The sequence below is a fragment of the Triturus cristatus genome, chromosome 7 (genome assembly GCF_964204655.1).
Source record: "Triturus cristatus chromosome 7, aTriCri1.1, whole genome shotgun sequence".
Taxonomy (NCBI): domain Eukaryota; kingdom Metazoa; phylum Chordata; class Amphibia; order Caudata; family Salamandridae; genus Triturus; species Triturus cristatus.
Window position 1 is genome coordinate 580,992,205 of NC_140590.1, and position 18,176 is coordinate 581,010,380.

Sequence of the window (18,176 nt, forward strand, 5' to 3'; positions counted from 1 at the left end):
GTGAAGAATCAACAGGCTGATGTATCCATCAGAAACTATAGATAAAAAGTCCAATAAGGATCTGTTGTTCGATATACTTTCTGCAGAGTCTATGGTTTAAGAATGGGAAAAATAAACCCTCCATCATTTTATTAACCTACAGAGAAGGTCTACTCAAACCTTTAGTGCATATCTGCCCACACCTAAACACATACCATTATGATTAGAATATAAGGAAACAACTTCCATGAAAACAATTTTTGATATGCCATACGGTCCTTACCCATTCCCCTTCTTTATTTCCTTCTTCTTACTTTCCTTGTTTCCAGATGGTACAATTAACTGGTAGCTTAATATTTGTGCTGTCCTCATGCAAGGGAATTGCCTATAGCGGCAATTGATAGCATTTATGTTTATGTAAAACTCCTTCATTGTCATTGGCCTTCATGGATTGGTGATAACAACAACAACAGGTATTCAATGTTTTGTATGAGGACAATGTTTGCCCATGAATATCAACTTGCCTTGTGGAGCAGGAGGTTGTAACTGGTACCCTGTTAAATGACACCAGCCTACAGGATACAGGTCAGGGGATTCACAGTCTACCCACTGATCATATTCATCTTCCCATCCATCAAAATGGATTCTTAGAAGGCGATGGATGATGCGTGTTACTGTAGCGACACACACTAGCCGGGGTTCCATAAGATCAACAGCTTCCAGTTTCATTCCGTTACGAAACCCATGATTTGGAACATCCTATAAAATAAAATAAAAAAGTAAATAAAGAGGCTTTCCCAGAACAGAAAAAATATTAGCAATTTAAACCTAAAATCAATTAAGTTGCATTGTGCTGATAAAGCAGAATTTAACCTTTGCACTGCAGTAATAGACATATGAACCTGTTTTATTAGCACACTAGTTACAAATACCAAGTGTTAATGGGCCAGATATATTTTCACTGGTATCCGAACAAGTTACTTAGCTTCGGTAATACGCTTTCTGGTGCATACTCTATCGAAATGCAGATTCCTCTGCTTGTGAATACCCCCACATGCCAGACTGGATCCAGAGACATTTCAGAACACTTCTCCCGCATGCCGGTATGTGGCGTCATGTGGCTCCGCGACGGCTTCACCATTCCCCACTCCCCACATGTGACACCCCCGGAACCACATATAATCGCCACCTCTGCGTGCTCTCATCAGTTTGTTTCTTAATTCTGTACACGTCATCGGACACGGAGCTTAACAAGTGATCAGATATGACAGTGTGTAAATTCCTAGTTTGGGACCATTCTACATGGAAAAGAGATTATTTCACAGAACGGGGAGGTGGCAGGGCGGTGAGGAATAAATAGTTAGAGTATATACCAGAATGAGAGATACCAAAGGTGAGTAACTAGTTCTTCTGATGGATACTTCTAACCGTAGATTCCTCATCTTGTGAATAGATGCAAAAGCTGTACCTCTCAAGGTAGTAAGTCTATGGAATCGCTCAGAACAAAAAGCCCTGTAGGACCGAAGGAGTGAAATGCCCCTCGCACTGGACCTGGTTATCAAGGCAGTAGTGCTTTATGAATGTGTGTACTGACACCTATGTCACAGTCTGACATATGCCCAGAACAGGCTCTCGACGTAGCAATGAAGTGGCAGCAGCTTTGGCTTCTGAGGAATGAGCCCCCCAGTCTCTACGGAGGCTGCTTCTTTGCCATTACATAGTAGACCTTAATACAGAGGACTAACCTCTGATATGGCCTTTTTATGCACTGCCTTACGTTTGAAGACCCTAAATAACCCCACAAAGAGCTGCTCATCCACCCAGTGTCCCTTTGCATGATCGATGTAAAAGCTAAAGGCTCTATGTGCAAAGAATGTTGGAAAAATGATGGATTGTCTAACATGCAAGGCTGTCACAACCATAAGCATTTAACAACTGCCAGGTGGGTGAGCAAACTGCAAGCTTCGCCATTCAACCCTCCTTACTTGACCATCTTCCCTGATAAGTTGGTGGTTCGCACAAGGGCCTCTGTCTTCCGGAAGTGGTAATACCCATTCCATGTGGAGCAATCTATCACCTTGCCCACTTTCTACACTCCTCTTCACCCCTCTAAAGAGGAGCGACTCCACTGTCTAGACCCAAAATGAGCATTATTTTTCTACCATGACTGTACTAAAGAGTTTCAAGTGGACAACCAACTCTTCGTGGGGTACCCTGGATCAAAGAAATGTTGTGCGGTGCTAAAGAGGACTATCTTGTGATGGGTCATCCTCTGCATCAAAATTTGCTATGCTCTGGCCAAAACGTAGCCTGCTTAAGGGGTCATTCCACCAGAGCCAAGGCTGCTAACACCGTGTTGCAACGTGGAGTTCCAGTCCCCGACATTTGTCAGGCAGAAACATTGGCATTCCTGCACATGTTTACCAAGTACTACTGCCTAGACAGTCAAGTCCACAAGGAAAGCCTTTTTGGCTGCACTGTCCTGCAGGACTTGCTGGATGGTTTTGCTTGGGTATCTATTCAAAGGTTAGGAATCTGTGGCTAGAAGTCTTTATCAGATGGACAAGCTACTTACCTTCAGTAACGCCTTATCTGGTAGAGACATGACATGGGTGCAGATTCCTTACCGATTCAGCCATTCTTCCCGCACTACAGACAGGTTTTTAGGGTCAGGGCGGTTTCCTTTGAGGGCCCCATTTGCTCAAAACACACCAATGTCATTTCACTTCATGGCTTCGTGCTTTTGGTGTGTAAGTCGTGATAACTAACTGACGTCAGAGCACTGAAGTGATCCCTATATGGTTCACAATTATGCAGACGACACAGATGATGTGACACGAAACTAAATGATGCCACCTACTGGCGCGCAGGGGAATTGCTCGAAGAAAAATCTCAAGGATCAAATCTGACGCCTGGGAAATTCAAAGGTAAGGAATCTGTGGCTAGATCATGTCTCTACCAGATAAGGCATTACAGAGGGTAAGTAACTTGTGGGGAGACCATTGGCCCTCGTGGTTCCTGCCTGCTCCCCAGCCAGCACCCATGCAAGGTGCTAGCAAGAGCCAGCCTTTCTTTTTATTTTTTTAACTGCTCTGGGGCGCATATGCCCCCATCCGGGTCCTCTCTCTGGCTTAGGGAAGGGGGCCAGATGCCATCTTCCCCTAAATGATAAAGTCGGCTCTGTGGGTTAGGGGTTATGCAGTGCCTCAATGAGACTCAGGGAGATGGACTACATGATCGCCTATACTAATTATGACAATCAGTCCTGGAAGGGGGAGTCTCTCCAGGCCACCATAAAGCTTGGAGAGGGAGCTGTACACACCACTCCCTTATAAAAAAGTAAAGGTGATTACCTCCCCCGGGCCCTGGTCCACCTCAGACAAAGGGCTCATATTCAAAATGTATTGAAGGCCACAAATCCTCTGTGGCTCCACATTGCATTGGAGTCTAAACCTTCGATATTGCTGCAGGTGTTTTGTGTTTTGAATTCGATACTTTCAACTCAGGCGTCCCTGTTGAGTTACCTTGTGATTTGTGTCCCCATCTTTCAGTGTCGTCTTCTGTCTTCTTTCTTGTTGAACATCAATAACTTCCTTGAGGTCCTGTTCTTCTCCTTTTTTTTTTGTTGCAAAAACAATTTTTATTATATAACACAGGTACAGTTGCCAAATGTAGTGATCAACATATCCGCGGTCTTCTTCCAGTAATAAACACCAGTGCATAATACAGTAGAGACCACTTTCAACTATCAGCGCACTGTCCCCAACATTCCCCAATGCAGACAATCGCTCCCCCCACCCACATGTCAGTGTACCAGAGTCACAGGTACCGGGATAAGTCGATTGCGTAGTTAGCCGTTGGCGCGGCCGTGGGCCATTCCCAACCCCCATGGTCAGGTGCCAAGCAGAGTGGAGAAGGAAGCCCCCCCACCCTCAAGCGTGATCCATCAGCTGCCTCTCCGCCGCTACGCCGCTGCCTGTGGCTCCAGCGCTTCAGCACCCTCCTCCGCATCTGTGCCCCACCCCCGGAGGTCAGCCAATAGTGCCTCCCATGCATGTGCCACGGCTAACGCCTTGTCATCGTTGCTCCGCAGCGCTAACTGCAACCGAAGCGTACTCTCGCTACCCGCCCATTTTGTAAAGGCAGCTCTCCACCTCGCAAAGCTGGGACCAGTTCTCGTTTTCCAGTGCAGGGTAATTTCTCTTTTAGCCATTACCAGCCCTAAGTCGCCAAACTTGCTCGTGACTTTCGTGCGCGGTGTGTGGGGAAACCATAGCAGCAAACAAACTCCCATTTCCACCCCCAGTTCCCGCCCCGTCACCTGGGTCAAGCAATCAATGACCTCCCCCCAGTAGCAGCTCAGAACGCCACAGGACCAGAACATGTGCTTAAAGTCAGCTCCCTCCTCCCCACAGCGAGGGCACTGCGGAGTGGGACCCCCAAAATATTGAAATAGTTTAGCTGGCATCAGATATGCCCTATGCAAGATGAAGTATTGCACCAATTGAAACCTGGCGTTGCGCGTGCTCTTCCAGGCCCGTCTCTGCAATGTGGGCCACGTCAAGTCCGGAATGGGCTTCCCGACGTCCCGTTCCCATTTAACCTTCAGTGCACTCAAAGGGGCTAGATGTTCCGTCGCCATTCTCCGATATAGGCACGTAATGGCCTTGATTGTGCCCGCCGCCATGACCACATACTGACAGCAGGCAGCGGTCTGCGGTTCAGAGAGTCCCGAATTCCAGTGTTTTTGTAGAGCTGCCACCAGGGCCGCGTGGAGTAGATAGTCTCCCCTCGGGATCCCGAAGGAGTCCTGCAGTTCCTGGAATGGCTGAAGCACTCCGTTGAGGTATAAGTCCCCCACCATCTGTATCCCTAGGTCTTCCCACTGAGCCAGCCCCGACCAATCTCCGCCGTGAGGGAGGGCCGTGCACATCCCCAAAGGGATCTCCGGGGCGTAGGGGTGAACAGTGCCGGCCCTTCGCAGGCTGCGGTTCCAACACAACCGGAGCGTTCGTTCCTCAAGCGTCAGTTGCGACAGCTCCAGCCGCTGCTGGAAGACAATAAAAGAAAGGACGTGTCGCGGGATCACCCTGCCCCGTGGGTCTTCGGGGCCCCTAAACTCCCTCGCCACTGCCTGCGTGAGCCATTGCATCTGGGCAGCCAAATAATACCATTCGAAGTTGGGCACAGCAAGCCCTCCCTCGGCTCTAGGCCGTCGCAGCGTGGCTAGCACCACCCGTCGCCTGCCAGATCCCCAGATAAAACCCGTGACCATGGCTGTGAGCCTGCGGAAGACCGACACCGGCACCCAACTAGGGAGCGTGCGGAAGAAATACAACAGCCGCGGGAGCGCCACCATCTTTAGTAGCGCTACCCGCCCAGCTACTGAAAGTGGGAGGGTGCTCCAGAATCCAATACTGCCCGCCAGGCCTCTGATCGCCCTCCCTACATTCTCCTCCGTCCTGTTCTTCTCCTTGCACCTCTTCTGTGTCCTCAAGTGCTTTCTCCTCTTCACTGGACAACCCCACATCTCTTAGGGAGTCCTGTTTCTGCTGAGGGATGACCATGGGGTAATGTGACAACCTCTGTTTCTGCTGGGTGCATCCTGTGCGGTCCTTCAAAGTGAGGTCCTTCTGTAGGCAGAGACTGCACAAATCATGCGTGTGCTTCTGTGCATACTTATGGTGTCACATCTGACAAAATCTGAAAGGGGTATGCTCCATGCCACTCTCTCATTCCCAGACTGATGTGGACTCAAATGTGCATCAGCTTCTCACTTCTGTGTTTTTTCAGTGCTCTTCTATTTTTTTTTTATATCCTATCCAGTGGCGATTGTTGCGATTCCTGTTCTGCTTGCCATTTTTTTCTGTCTTTTCGATGAAAATCAACTTCTGAAAAGCAGATACTCTTTTTTTGGACCCTTGAGCGGACTCCTTTGCTTCCAGGCCCAACAAAGGAAAATAGAATCCGAAGATTGCACTGCATATAATCAAACCTGCCTACTTGGGAATAAAATTGGCTGTGTGAGGAGGGAGAGTGCCTTTAGAGGGGCAGGGCTTTATGCCAAGAAATTCCTGAGAGGGCCTTCTGCCCCGTCCTCTGTCCCCCATGATCTCCTCCTTCCACAAAATAAAAAAACAAGAACAAAAGGTTGTTACGGCTTCTGGCGATGTCCTGGGGTGTTTTCACATCCCTTAATGGATATAACCTGCATGCAGCATCAACATAGTAGCTGGAAATACACTCTCTGCAGTGGTTTCCAGCTTGCCTTGCCTGCCACAGTGTGATTTCGGCTCCTCACTGGGTGACCGTATGAAAGGAGCTGAAATCATGTGACACCATGTGAGTTGGCAGGTCCGACTAAATGTTCAGAGGATCGATGACGCCCACACAAAAAAACAAGTAAAAAAAGCGAAGAGTGACTACAAAGGATAATGATAAACCAAACCACGAGATTTATTTATTTTTTTATTTATTTAGCAATTTGTATAGCGCCTGGTGACCCGAGGGCATCCCCGCGCTGTTAACATTGAGTCCTACTGAGGGGGGGAGAGGTGGAGGGTTTATTTAGGGAACAAAAGGGTTTTAAGTTTTTTCCTGAATGTCAGGTGGTTGGGCTCCAGTCTGAGGGAGCGTGGGAGAGAGTTCCAACCAGTGGACGCTTTGACAGAGAAACGTCGGCCTCCAGTGCGTGTTCTCTTGAATTTAGGGATGTTGGCCAGGTGCTCGTTCTCCGACCGTAGGGCCCTTGGTGCAATGTAGGGGGTGACCAGACCACTAAGGATCGCAGGTCCCGATCCGTTGATTAGTTTATGGGCCGTGCACATGGCCTTAAACTCCACCCTTTGGCGGACTGGCAGCCAGTGCAGCGCCTTAATGGCGGGTTTGGCGGATACTCTAGGAGGTACGCTCATGATTAGGCGGGCTACAGCGTTCTGGGTTCTTTGCAGTCTCGCTAAGGTGGCTTCCGGCGCACCTAGGTAGACCAAGTTGCTGTAGTCTAGCCGTGACAATATGAGGCCCTGTACTAGTAGTTTCCTGGACACGGGCGGTAGGAGGGGGAGAATTTTGCGAATAGTTCGCAGAAGCCCAAGACAGGTACCGGCGGTTTTAGCCGCTTGGGTCTTCATTGAGAGGGCGGGTTCTAGCCAGACTCCGAGGGTCTTGATTTCGTGTTTCGGGGTGGGGATTTCCCCGAACACGTCTGGCCAAATTGCCGGGGGGATGGTCGCCCATTGTTTGCCCATGAGCATCACCTCGGTTTTGGAACCGTTGAGTTTCAATGACGATTCACACATCCACCCGTGAATTTCGGTGAGACAGTTTGGTAATTTGTCTGGGTGGTCGTCAAGTTGGGAGAGGGAGACGACCAATTGTGTGTCGTCAGCGTAGCTCACGATTTTTATCCCGAATGGTGTTACCACATCTTCCAAGGGGGCCATGTACACATTAAAAAGTGTGGGGCTCAGGGAGGAGCCCTGAGGAACCCCGCTGGTGAGTGGGAGTGTGGACGAGTGGAATTCGCCGTCCCAAACCTGGAACGTGCGTCCAGTGAGAAAGGACTCTATCCATCTGAGTGCCATCCCGGTGAGCCCTGCTGTCGCCAATCGATGAAGAAGGACACGGTGATTGACCGTGTCGAAGGCGGCACTCAGATCCAGGAGGATCACTGCCACTGATCCCCCTGAGTCTAGAATGCGCCTTGCTTCCTCGATGACGGCAAGCAGGGCGGTGTCTGTGCCGTGTCCCGGACGGAACCCGGTTTGGGATTGCCGTAGGATGTTATTAGTCTCGAGAAATCGGGAAAGTTGACTATTCACCAGTTTCTCGGTGATCTTGCTAATCCCCGGGAGGAGTGATATGGGCCGGTAGTTTGCCATATCAGTTGGGTCGAGCTGAGGTTTTTTAAGGAGTGCCTTCACCACTGCACTTTTCCAGCTGTGGGGGACTGATCCCTGAGCAAGTGAGCAGTTGATAAGCTCCGTGATTGTAGGGGTGATAGCGGGGGCCACGTTTTTGAGGAATCTCAGAGGTGCAGGGTCTAAAGGAGATCCACTTTTTATTTTATTCAGTGTCGTTTCCACCTCGTTGGGTGTTACCGGCTCGAATGTCTCGAGTTGGGGACGTATTCCCGTCTCATCGGGGGGCTGAATAGTGTTTCTGCGGGAAGGGGAGCTGGGGGGAGGGAGGGATGTGAGGATGCGGGCGATTTTGTTGTTGAAGTATGAGGCTAAGTCATTACTTCTATCTACCTGAGGGGTGGTGGGCGAGGAAGAGATGGGAACTTTCAGAAGCTCCTTCACAATGAGAAAGGATTCCCTAGAGGAATTAGAGGCTTCCTTTATCCGGGTGTCATAGTGAGAGGCTTTGGAGAGCTTGATTGCGGTTTTATAGGTTTTGACTGAGGAGTGGTATGCCTCTTTGCTGGCGTTGTGCCAGTCTTTTCTCCAAAGCCGTTCAGCTCTTTTACAGTTTTTGCGGAGCTGGCGAAGTTCTGGGGTGTACCACGGAGCAGAGCCGATGTTGTTGGTCTTATCTTCACGCATTCTGAGTGGGAGCACAGAGTCAAGGGAGGTCGTGATCCAATTTCTGAAGTTACTATCGGCGTTGTCCGGGATATCGTCGTGAATCGGGGTGGTAGATATCAGGGTGTTGGCCCATTCTTCAATAGGTAGTTTGGACCAAGTCCTGCCTTTAGTGAAGGAGGGAGGTTTCTGAGGTTTCTTGAGGGGTCCTGGAAGTTGGAATAGGACCAAGAAGTGGTCCGTCCAGGGAAGGGGAATGGAGTCTATTTCTTGCATCGCGGGGGTGCTGGTGAACACTGGGTCCAGCAGGTGGCCTTTGATGTGAGTGGCTCCTGAGTTAATGAGACGGAGGTCCGAGGCCGCTAGTTCAGAGATCAGGTCGACTACTCCAGAATCTGAAGTGTCTTCAAAGTGGATGTTCAGGTCTCCCACTAAGATGAAGTTTGTGACGGAGTGAGCCTGGGTTGCTACCATGTCTAGGAGGGCATTGGGAAAGGAGCCGGGGTGGCCGGGGGGACGGTAGACTAGAATCCCTGAAAGGGAGTTCGTAGGGTCAAGTTTAATTGAGAATTGAAGACTTTCCGAGTCTGGGATTTGTGCGTCGCTGGCGTTGCAGGTGAAGGAGTCACGGTAAATAATAGCGATGCCTCCCCCTCTGCCTAGTGGTCGAGGGAGGGACTGGATGAGGAATCCCTGAGGTGTGGCTAACACTATGTCCGAGTCAGAGTGTGGGGTGAGCCACGTTTCCGTTAGGAAGAGAATATCAATCTCGTAGTCTTCTATAAGGTGGTGGATTGGTGTCGTATGTTTAGGGAGAGAGCGGCAGTTCAGTGAGGCAAGTTTGAGGGTTGCAGGCTTCAGTACTCGTGTCGGGATTTGGAGCTGGGCTGGCTGGCAGTTCGTGCAGCTGACAAAGGGTCCATCCATATCATGGATATATCTGCATGAGGGGGCGGGAGAAGACCTGAGGCTTAAGAGATCACGGCGGGAATATGTGGTTTTAGCGGAGGCTCTGCAAGCCAGGGGGTCTGGCCCTAGGCCCGGTCGTGCACGGACGGGCGCAGACGGGCTTGCCTTAGGCGCGCCTTCGGCGCGCAAACGGCGCTCCCGCTGCGCTCGTCCGCTGCGCTGGGGGGGTCGACACATTTGTGCTAGAAGTTAGTGGGCGTGGCCTCGCAGGGGGCGTGGCTTCGCCTTTGGCGTGCTCTCGGTAATGGCGATTCCCCGAGGCTGATGAGCTGGATTAGCGCGTGTCAGCAGCGCATCCAGTAGGTAAGACAGAGCGTTTGTGTGCTTTTAAAGAGCAGTGATACAAGTTATTTGGTGACAATTTTTAAAAAGCGAGCGAGTTACAAACACCTCCGGCTTCCGCCTCAGAGGCTTTCAGGTGAATGGGGACGATGCGCTAGAAGAGCGTTTATAGGCTTGGTCGGTGGGCGTGGCCTCGCAGGGGGCGTGGCTTCGCCTTTGGCGTGCTCTCGGTAATGGCGATTCCCCGAGGCTGATGAGCTGGATTAGCGCGTGTCAGCAGCGCATCCAGTAGGTAAGACAGAGCGTTTGTGTGCTTTTAAAGAGCAGTGATACAAGTTATTTGGTGACAATTTTTAAAAAGCGAGCGAGTTACAAACACCTCCGGCTTCCGCCTCAGAGGCTTTCAGGTGAATGGGGACGATGCGCTAGAAGAGCGTTTATAGGCTTGGTCGGTGGGCGTGGCCTCGCAGGGGGCGTGGCTTCGCCTTTGGCGTGCTCTCGGTAATGGCGATTCCCCGAGGCTGATGAGCTGGATTAGCGCGTGTCAGCAGCGCATCCAGTAGGTAAGACAGAGCGTTTGTGTGCTTTTAAAGAGCAGTGATACAAGTTATTTGGTGACAATTTTTAAAAAAGCGAGCGAGTTACAAACACCTCCGGCTTCCGCCTCAGAGGCTTTCAGGTGGCAAAATGATCCATTGCATGTGAATCCAGAAAATATTGACACTGCAAAACAATATCTGTTGTTGAAAGCTCGAACTTTTGTGGCAAATGGAGTGGCAAGTGTGATAAATCCATAACTTTTCAGTAAAGGCCACAGAATTGCATACTTCCACTGGCACAGATCATTGTACACTGTTTTCATCAAGAATCTATTTGCTAGAAACAAAAACTAAACATTTGAACTCCAAATGTCCATTGTTAGCTGCATCCTGATGAAGACAGATTCAATAATCTCCACCTTCTACAGGAATGTGTGTGTTGTCTTTATTTTAAATCAACACAAAAGGCATATTTTTAAATATTCATTTGTTTTTTATTGCAGACAACCTACAGTATTTGTCCTGTATTTCACTTACTATTTTTGATCAACATTTCCTCGTTTGATAAGAAAAATGTTACATACCCTGTAAGGAACTGTTTGTGACATGCAGTGGTGTAGATTCACATGCTATGCATACTCCTGCAATCTAGTGTTGAGGTTGGACGTGGGCGACTTGTTTTTCTTCAAAGGAGTCATTTCTACGCGAGAGGTACAGTGACCACCTAATGCAGGTAATGTGCATAGGCATCTGCTCCACAGTTGGATTGTTTTTCCCGCACAAAGGGTGAGAATTTAAACTTGGGGGGGGGGGGGGGAGGGTGTTCGGGTATGTTGGGGAATTGTTGGGGAGGGATCCTCACTGGCGGCATGGCGGCGGAATGCTCTCGATTCAGCAGGATGCTATGGGAGAATGGCTGATTTAACGAATTTGAGATGTATAACCTGGAATGTGAGGGGGCTTCATACTATGACGAGACGGCATAGGGTCCATGCTTACTTAATCCGCAGGGGAGTACACCTAGCACTACTCCAAGAAACACACTTGACAAAGGCTGAAGGGATTGAGAGGCCAGATATTCAACACCACGTACTCTGCGTTTGCTGGGGGGCGCTGATCTGGATTAGGGCGGGAGTACCGTTTCAAGTGGCTAGGCAAGTGGTTGATCCTGAGGGCAGATATGTGGCTGTTGAGGGGAAGCTCAGGGGAAGGGATATAGCCTTTTGCAGTGTATACACGCCCAATGTTGACCAGTTGGGCTTTCTGGCGGGGTTGTCTGGCGCTTTGGCCTCTTACCTAGCGAGCCCACTGGTGATGGGGGGGGGACTATAATTCTGTTATGGATGTTTCCCTCGATAGATCTCACCCTCCCTTGGCCGACTCCCCGGTGCATCGCTTGACCAAAGGTAGACTCGATTGGCAGGCGCGCTGGGGACTGATAGACGCTTGGCGTGCGCAGCACCCGGGAGACCGAGACTACTCCTATTTTTCTGGCATGCATGACCTAAATGTACGATTGGATGCGATACTATGCTCCCCGACGGTAATGCCAGCTATAGTGCGCACTGAATATCTGACCAGAACAATCTCTGATCATAATCCCCTCCTAATCAGTATGGATTGGATGGCTGGGGTCTCGTGTGTTCCTACTTGGAAACTGAGACCTGAGGCGTTGGATGACCCACTGTTCCATGCAGCGTTGGAAGAGGGCATAACACAGTATTTTGCGGAAAACGCGGGCACGGCTGCGACACGGGCGTCAGAGTGGGATGCCTTTAAAGTTGTCATCCGAGGGCTCTGCATAGCGAAACATGTGGGAATACGGAAAACGCTTCTGGACGATCTGACCAAAGCGGACTCCAACCTGCGGGAGGCGGAAAAGGAGAGGCCTGGCCATCCTGAGTTACAGGAAAGGGTTACTGCAGCTAAAGAAGCGGTGGCGCTTGAAGTGGAACGTTTGCGCAGCTTTGACCTTAGACGATATCTGATGAGGGCCCATGATGAGGGAGATAAAGCGGGGACGTTATTGGCTTGGTTAGCCAACCCCACAAGGAGGAGTTCCCCTGTCCTGGCTTTAGAGAAGGAGGAGGGAGGGATGGTATACACCCAAACCGAAATCATGCAGTGCTTTAAGCGCTATTATGAGACGCTCTATAAAAGTAGATTAGAGGATGGGACCCTGCCATTGACACTTTCTTGGATGACGTGACGTTGCCTGGACTGGACCGGGAACAGGCGTCCGACTTGGGTAAAGACGTGGAACCGGGTGAAATTCGAGCAGCCATCAAGCGCATGGCCCGTAACAAAACACCGGGGCTGGACGGATTGCCCATAGAATTCTATGGGAAATACATTGACTTGCTGGTACCGAGGCTCCAAGAGGTTTATAGAGAGGCTAGAGAACTAGGACAGCTACCCCAATCGATGCGTGAAGCGCTGGTGATCCCGTTATTGAAGCCGGGTAGGGAAAGTGAGAACGTGGCCTCTTATCGACCACTGTCAATGTTGACCACTGATTATAAAATATTAAGTAGCATACTGGCGGCCCGATTGCTGCAATATATGTCCACCCTGGTTCATAAGGACCAAACTGGGTTCATACCACAGCGCAACACGACTGCGAACATCAGGAGATTGGTGCGATTACTGGACGATGATCATCCAGAAGCCCCGCAGCCTATGGTACTCTCGGTAGATATCGAGAAAGCTTTTGATAGCTTGGAATGGGGATATTTGTATAAAGTATTGCGACGGTTGGGACTAGGAGAGGGTTACCTCCAATGGACGAAAGTATTATATACTTCAGCAGTGGCTAGAGTGCGAACGGGCTCACTGGTCTCACCGAGGTATCTAGTTGAGCGCGGGACGAGGTAGGGTTGCCCACTCTCCCCGTTACTGTTCGCCTTGGCGGTGGAGCCCCTCGCGGCTAAGATTCGTACGGGCCGCTATTACGGGGGTCTGGATAGCAGAGATGGGCGCCAGCATATATCGCTTTATGCAGACGACCTTTTGCTGTTCCTCAAAGACGCCGACAGGGCGATGGCGGGAGCGGAGAACTTACTATCGGGTTTTTGGGACATCTCGGGTCGAAGAGTTAATTGTGCTAAGACGTGCCTGTTCCCGGTGAGACAGGGGGAGACTAGACCGGACATGACTAGACCGGACATGACTCAAGCGGTCCGCTGGGAGGCTGCTTGTCTGAACTACCTAGGTGTACATATCTATCACAGGATGGCAGAATTTCTGGAGGGGAATGTGGGCCGCTGTGTAAGAGCCCTGAAAGGGAGTATGGCCTTTTGGGCCACCCTCCCATTGTCGGTGACAGGCCGCATCTCCCTTTTGAAAATGGTGGCACTCCCTCATTTATTATACTATTTTAGGACACTTCCGGTGTGGATACCCAACTCCATGTTCCGGTTGCTGAAATCGATGGTGGTGTCTTTTTTGTGGGGTACGGGCAGGCGTAGAGTAGCGCAGGCAACGCTTATAAGGCCCAAGAGTGAAGGAGGACTGGCGTTCCCAGACTTTGAATTATATTACTTAGCGGCTCAGTTGCAGATCTTCACCCAAAATGTGGCACGAGTGTTCCGAGGGCCGGAGGCCGGGAGGAGTGGGGGAACGCCACGCCATGTCCTTTCCTATATCGCCCTGCAGCAGAGACTGGAGACCAGGGACCTCCTCACAGAGGAGATAACTTTCAGACTCTGCTGGAATCGATCCCAGCGACGAGCGGGAGTGTTACATCCGTATGCACCGGAGATACCGCTGGGGATGCTGACTGCATTGCCACACGGCGGCGACTGGTCGCAATTACAGCTTTGGGAAGAAGCGGGACTGCAGGTGGTGGGGGACCTATACGAAAATGGGATTCTGCAGACCTACCAGACTCTCCAAGAGAGGTTTGATTTGTCAAGGGGAGGTTTCCTGCTGCACGCAGCGCTTACCAGAGCGATGCAGGAGCATTGGAAGGAGGGGCTGATGGAGCCTCAGACGTCGATGGCTTGCCAGTACACTATGATGGCGGCAGGAACTGTCAAGGCGATTACGTGCCTGTATTCTAGAATGCTCCTGGAAAACCTACCGCCCCTAACCGTACTGAAGGGGAAGTGCGAGAATGATCTAGGTAGAGCTATCCCTGAGACGGCCTGGGCGCAGATAGTGAGACGGGCTTGGAAGAGCACGAGAAACGCAAGGTTTCAACTAGTGCACTTCTATATACTCCACAGAGCATACTTGACGCCTGGGAAAATCCAGAAATATTTCAAAGTTGAGGAGGCGGCATGTCCCAGATGTCTGAGAACTGGGGTGGAATTGGACCATATGCTGTGGTCTTGTCCAGCAGTCTACTGGAAAGAGGTGGGAGATACCCTGAATGAGGTGACAGAGAGGCGGCTGGAGTTCGATATGGCCGTTAGTATACTGCACTGGTTCCCACACACGTCCAAAACTAAAATTACGAGCAAATTCGTAGACATGGGACTCCTATTAGCAAAACGAGAAATCACGAAGCGGTGGAAGGCAACCGTGGGTCCCACTAGTACACGATGGAAAGGGGAATTTCTCAAATGGGCCACCAGCGAGGGTGCGCTGCTGTATCAATGGGTGCGTAGGCGCAACGATGATAAGGCGCTAGAGGCGGCAGCTGCGTGGGATGCGTTAGTACAAGCACTGTGAGACTATGTGCCAGGTGCTGAAGGCGAAGACCGAGCCGGGGATGAGGGGATGACCCCGGAACAAGCTGGGCACATCACATAATTCAACACATCGGTATTCCTTGCACTGGTCGACACCTGAGGGCAGAGACGAACGCCTGCGTGGTTGGTGGGGATTGAGGGAGGGGGAGGGACTCTATAATTTTCATAGTGTTTAAGGGTAGAGGTTTTTGTTATGCAGATTATTGGTTTGTGGGATGCTAAGATCTGGGAGGATTTCCATGGCCCTGCGATAGGTATTGTATGATTGGAGGGGGGCTTGTGATTAGGTTACAAGGTGTATAGTGAAACCAATTTTGTAAGGATTTATAAGTGGTTGTGCAAAAAATCAATAAACTAAGTTTAAAAAAAAAAAAGAAAAAGGGTGAGAATTTAAATAGGGCACAGAGATACATCAGAGATGACCATACAAAATAATGCTTAAGACAAAAGTAACACAATCTGCAACAACCAAAGGCGCCCGGGGAGGAGGGTGGGCACATGTGAATCTTCTGCACCTCATGCCAAGAACCGATGCTTACAGGGTAAATAACATTTTCTGTTTGTGGCATGTGAAGCTGTAGATACACATGTGCATAGACTGTAAAGCAGTCCTCTGAAAAGGAATGGATTAGCCCGAGGATGTTGCAGACGATTGGAAAAGAGTATGAAGGACAGCCTGACCAACATTAACTTGCCGTGGGGCCAAGATATCTACACAGTGGTGTTTGGTGAAGATGTGTGGGATCAACCATGTAATTGCTTTACAGATGTCTACTATAGGAATATTACCCAGAAAATCCGTAGAAACCATTTGGAGTGCGGTCTGAAAGGTACAGCTAAGAGTCTTTTTGCCAAGTGCATTACAGGTCTGTACGCACTTCACCAGCCAGCTAGCTACTCCTGACTTAAAAAGCTGTATGTCCCTTATGTGGTTTCGAGAAAGATACAAAGAGCTGTTGCATCTTACGGAAGAATTTGTCCAGTCAATGTAATACATAAGTGCTCTTTTGACATCCAAAGTATGAGGAGCGCACTCTGTTACTGATTCTGGATGTGGAAAGAACGCTGGGGTTTCTATAGTTTGGCTGCAATGAACCCACTTTGGGTAGGAATTCGGGGTTGGTTCTGAGGACTAACCTATCGTGAAGCACCTGGAAGAAAAGTTCTCTTAGAGTAAAAGCGTGAATCTCACTGACATGCCTGAGGGAAGTGATAGCTACAAGGAAACACCACCTTCCAGGAAAGGAACTGTAATGAACAAGAGCAAAAGAGAGAGCCATTAGCCTAGTAAGCACTATGTTAAGGTTCCACACAGGAGCGGGGGCATCTGTTGAGGGATAACTCTGAGTTCTTCCATGAAAGCTTTTTTAACTTTACCATTTCAAATGAATGAATTACAAGCATAACATGATTACTCACTGCCACAGTGCAAAGAAAAGGAAGAAATATTCACTGAGAAAATATGTTCTCAAATACAACGCACTATTTGTTAAGGCATCATGTACATTGAATACTATGCTAACATTTGAGCAACCTGGCAACAATCTTCTCCATACAGACCATCCACCCCTCGCTCCCAACATAGGAGATATGACTATAGAAAAAAACATAATGATGCAGGGTTACCCCACCTCTGTGTAAACTATCCCTGCAGGCTGCTGTGAAGTAGGGGTAGGGTCAATTACAAGCAAGTAACTCTTCATGGGACTTAAAATGTCCCTGGGCCTAGATGCAGGGGGTTGCGTTGCTGCATACAGTTCGCAATTTGTATTACAAAATATGAGGCTATAAAGCCAAGTTTTCGTTGTAGGAGTAACCTTGCTACGCCATCGGATCGCTATCTCCCTCTTTGCAAGTAAAAGGGCAATGGCAAGGAATTAGCGCAGCCATTTGGGGAAATCGTGTACATATCCCAACAAAGCGACCTCAGGCGTAGGGCTTATATCTATCATACGTGATATAATTATGTAAATAGCTCTCCAATAATCCCCAATCTTAACACATATGAGCAAAATCAGCATGTGGCCCTCAACACTTAGGGCACTTGTGTGGCCGGTTGGGGTCTATAGAATCTATTTTCGCAGGTGACATGTACGCCCTCCACAAATACTTAAAGTGGATCGATTTGTGTTTACTATTTAGGGAAACCTCTTTGGTCTGGGTACAACAATAGGACCAATGTGAATCCTGTATCGGGTGCCCCAGGTCTCGCTCCCATGCCTCCCGGATCTTGGTATCCTTGGTAGGGACTAAAGCCATACATGATCTATATAATTTGGCAATCAGATGGCGGGGAGGACTCGGGCACCAATGGGAATTTAATGATTTATGCTCTGAGCGCCCTCCGAATCCTACTGAAAACGAATTCATCCATAAAAGTAGCCTCACTAAACCTCCCGCCCTCTGTGCTAAAAAAAATATGACCCTCCGGGAACAGGTCCCCGAACTTGCCTAAGGAATATGAGGTGTGTGTGTGTTGAACCAGCTTCTCCTCAGTAATAGGGAGGCATGGGTTATTCTTAATCGGGATCTCAGAGGAATATAAGATGCGCCCACCAGTCACCTGCCATGCCCAGCTAGTGGTGGATACTGTTTGGATATCCCGGGGGGTCCCTGGGAAGGCCCCCGTGGTAATACCGTTCTCAGCGGGGCAAGAAGCACTAGGTCAGCCTCAGGGCTAGTAGAGGGAGTCTGTGCGTCTGAGTGGTACCAAGAATGCATGAAACTGCACTGCACAACCAGGTAATAAATCTGAAAATTAGGGACCACAAATCGTCCTCTTTCATACGGTAAGGTCAGTATATCCCAACTAACTCTGGCCCTGCACCCTCCCCAAACAAGCCTGATGAGGTGGGAATGGAGAGTACAGAAAAAAACTGTTGGGGAGAGGAATGGGAATATTGTGAAACAAATATAAGAATTTGTGAAGGACCATTATTTTTATGATTACAACTCTAACAGACAGCGAAAAAGGGAGCCTCAAACAGCGTTCCACCTGTTGCTCCAATGTATGCAATGCTGGGCCATAGTTAAGTAAAATGATCTGTTCAGGTTCTCAATGTATCTGGATCCCCAAATATCTAGCCGACTCATTGCACCACAACAGGGTGAACTCAGAATCCCACCTAACAGCACTTGGTGTCAGTAGAAAAATGTCCGACTTATCCCAGTTTATGCCTAGACCGGAG

At 49.5% G+C, this 18,176-nt stretch overlaps 1 protein-coding gene across 2 annotated transcripts in view; it reads right to left on the reverse strand.

Annotated features, from left to right (window-relative positions):
* MBTD1 (mbt domain containing 1) overlaps window positions 1–18,176 on the reverse strand; it is a 696,883-nt gene that overhangs the window by 268,978 nt on the left and 409,729 nt on the right. For both annotated transcript variants that reach the window (XM_085617153.1, XM_085617152.1), the window contains exon 14: window positions 504–738. In XM_085617153.1, the coding sequence (XP_085473279.1) occupies window positions 504–738 (235 nt within the window). The remainder of the gene's footprint in view (window positions 1–503; window positions 739–18,176) is intronic.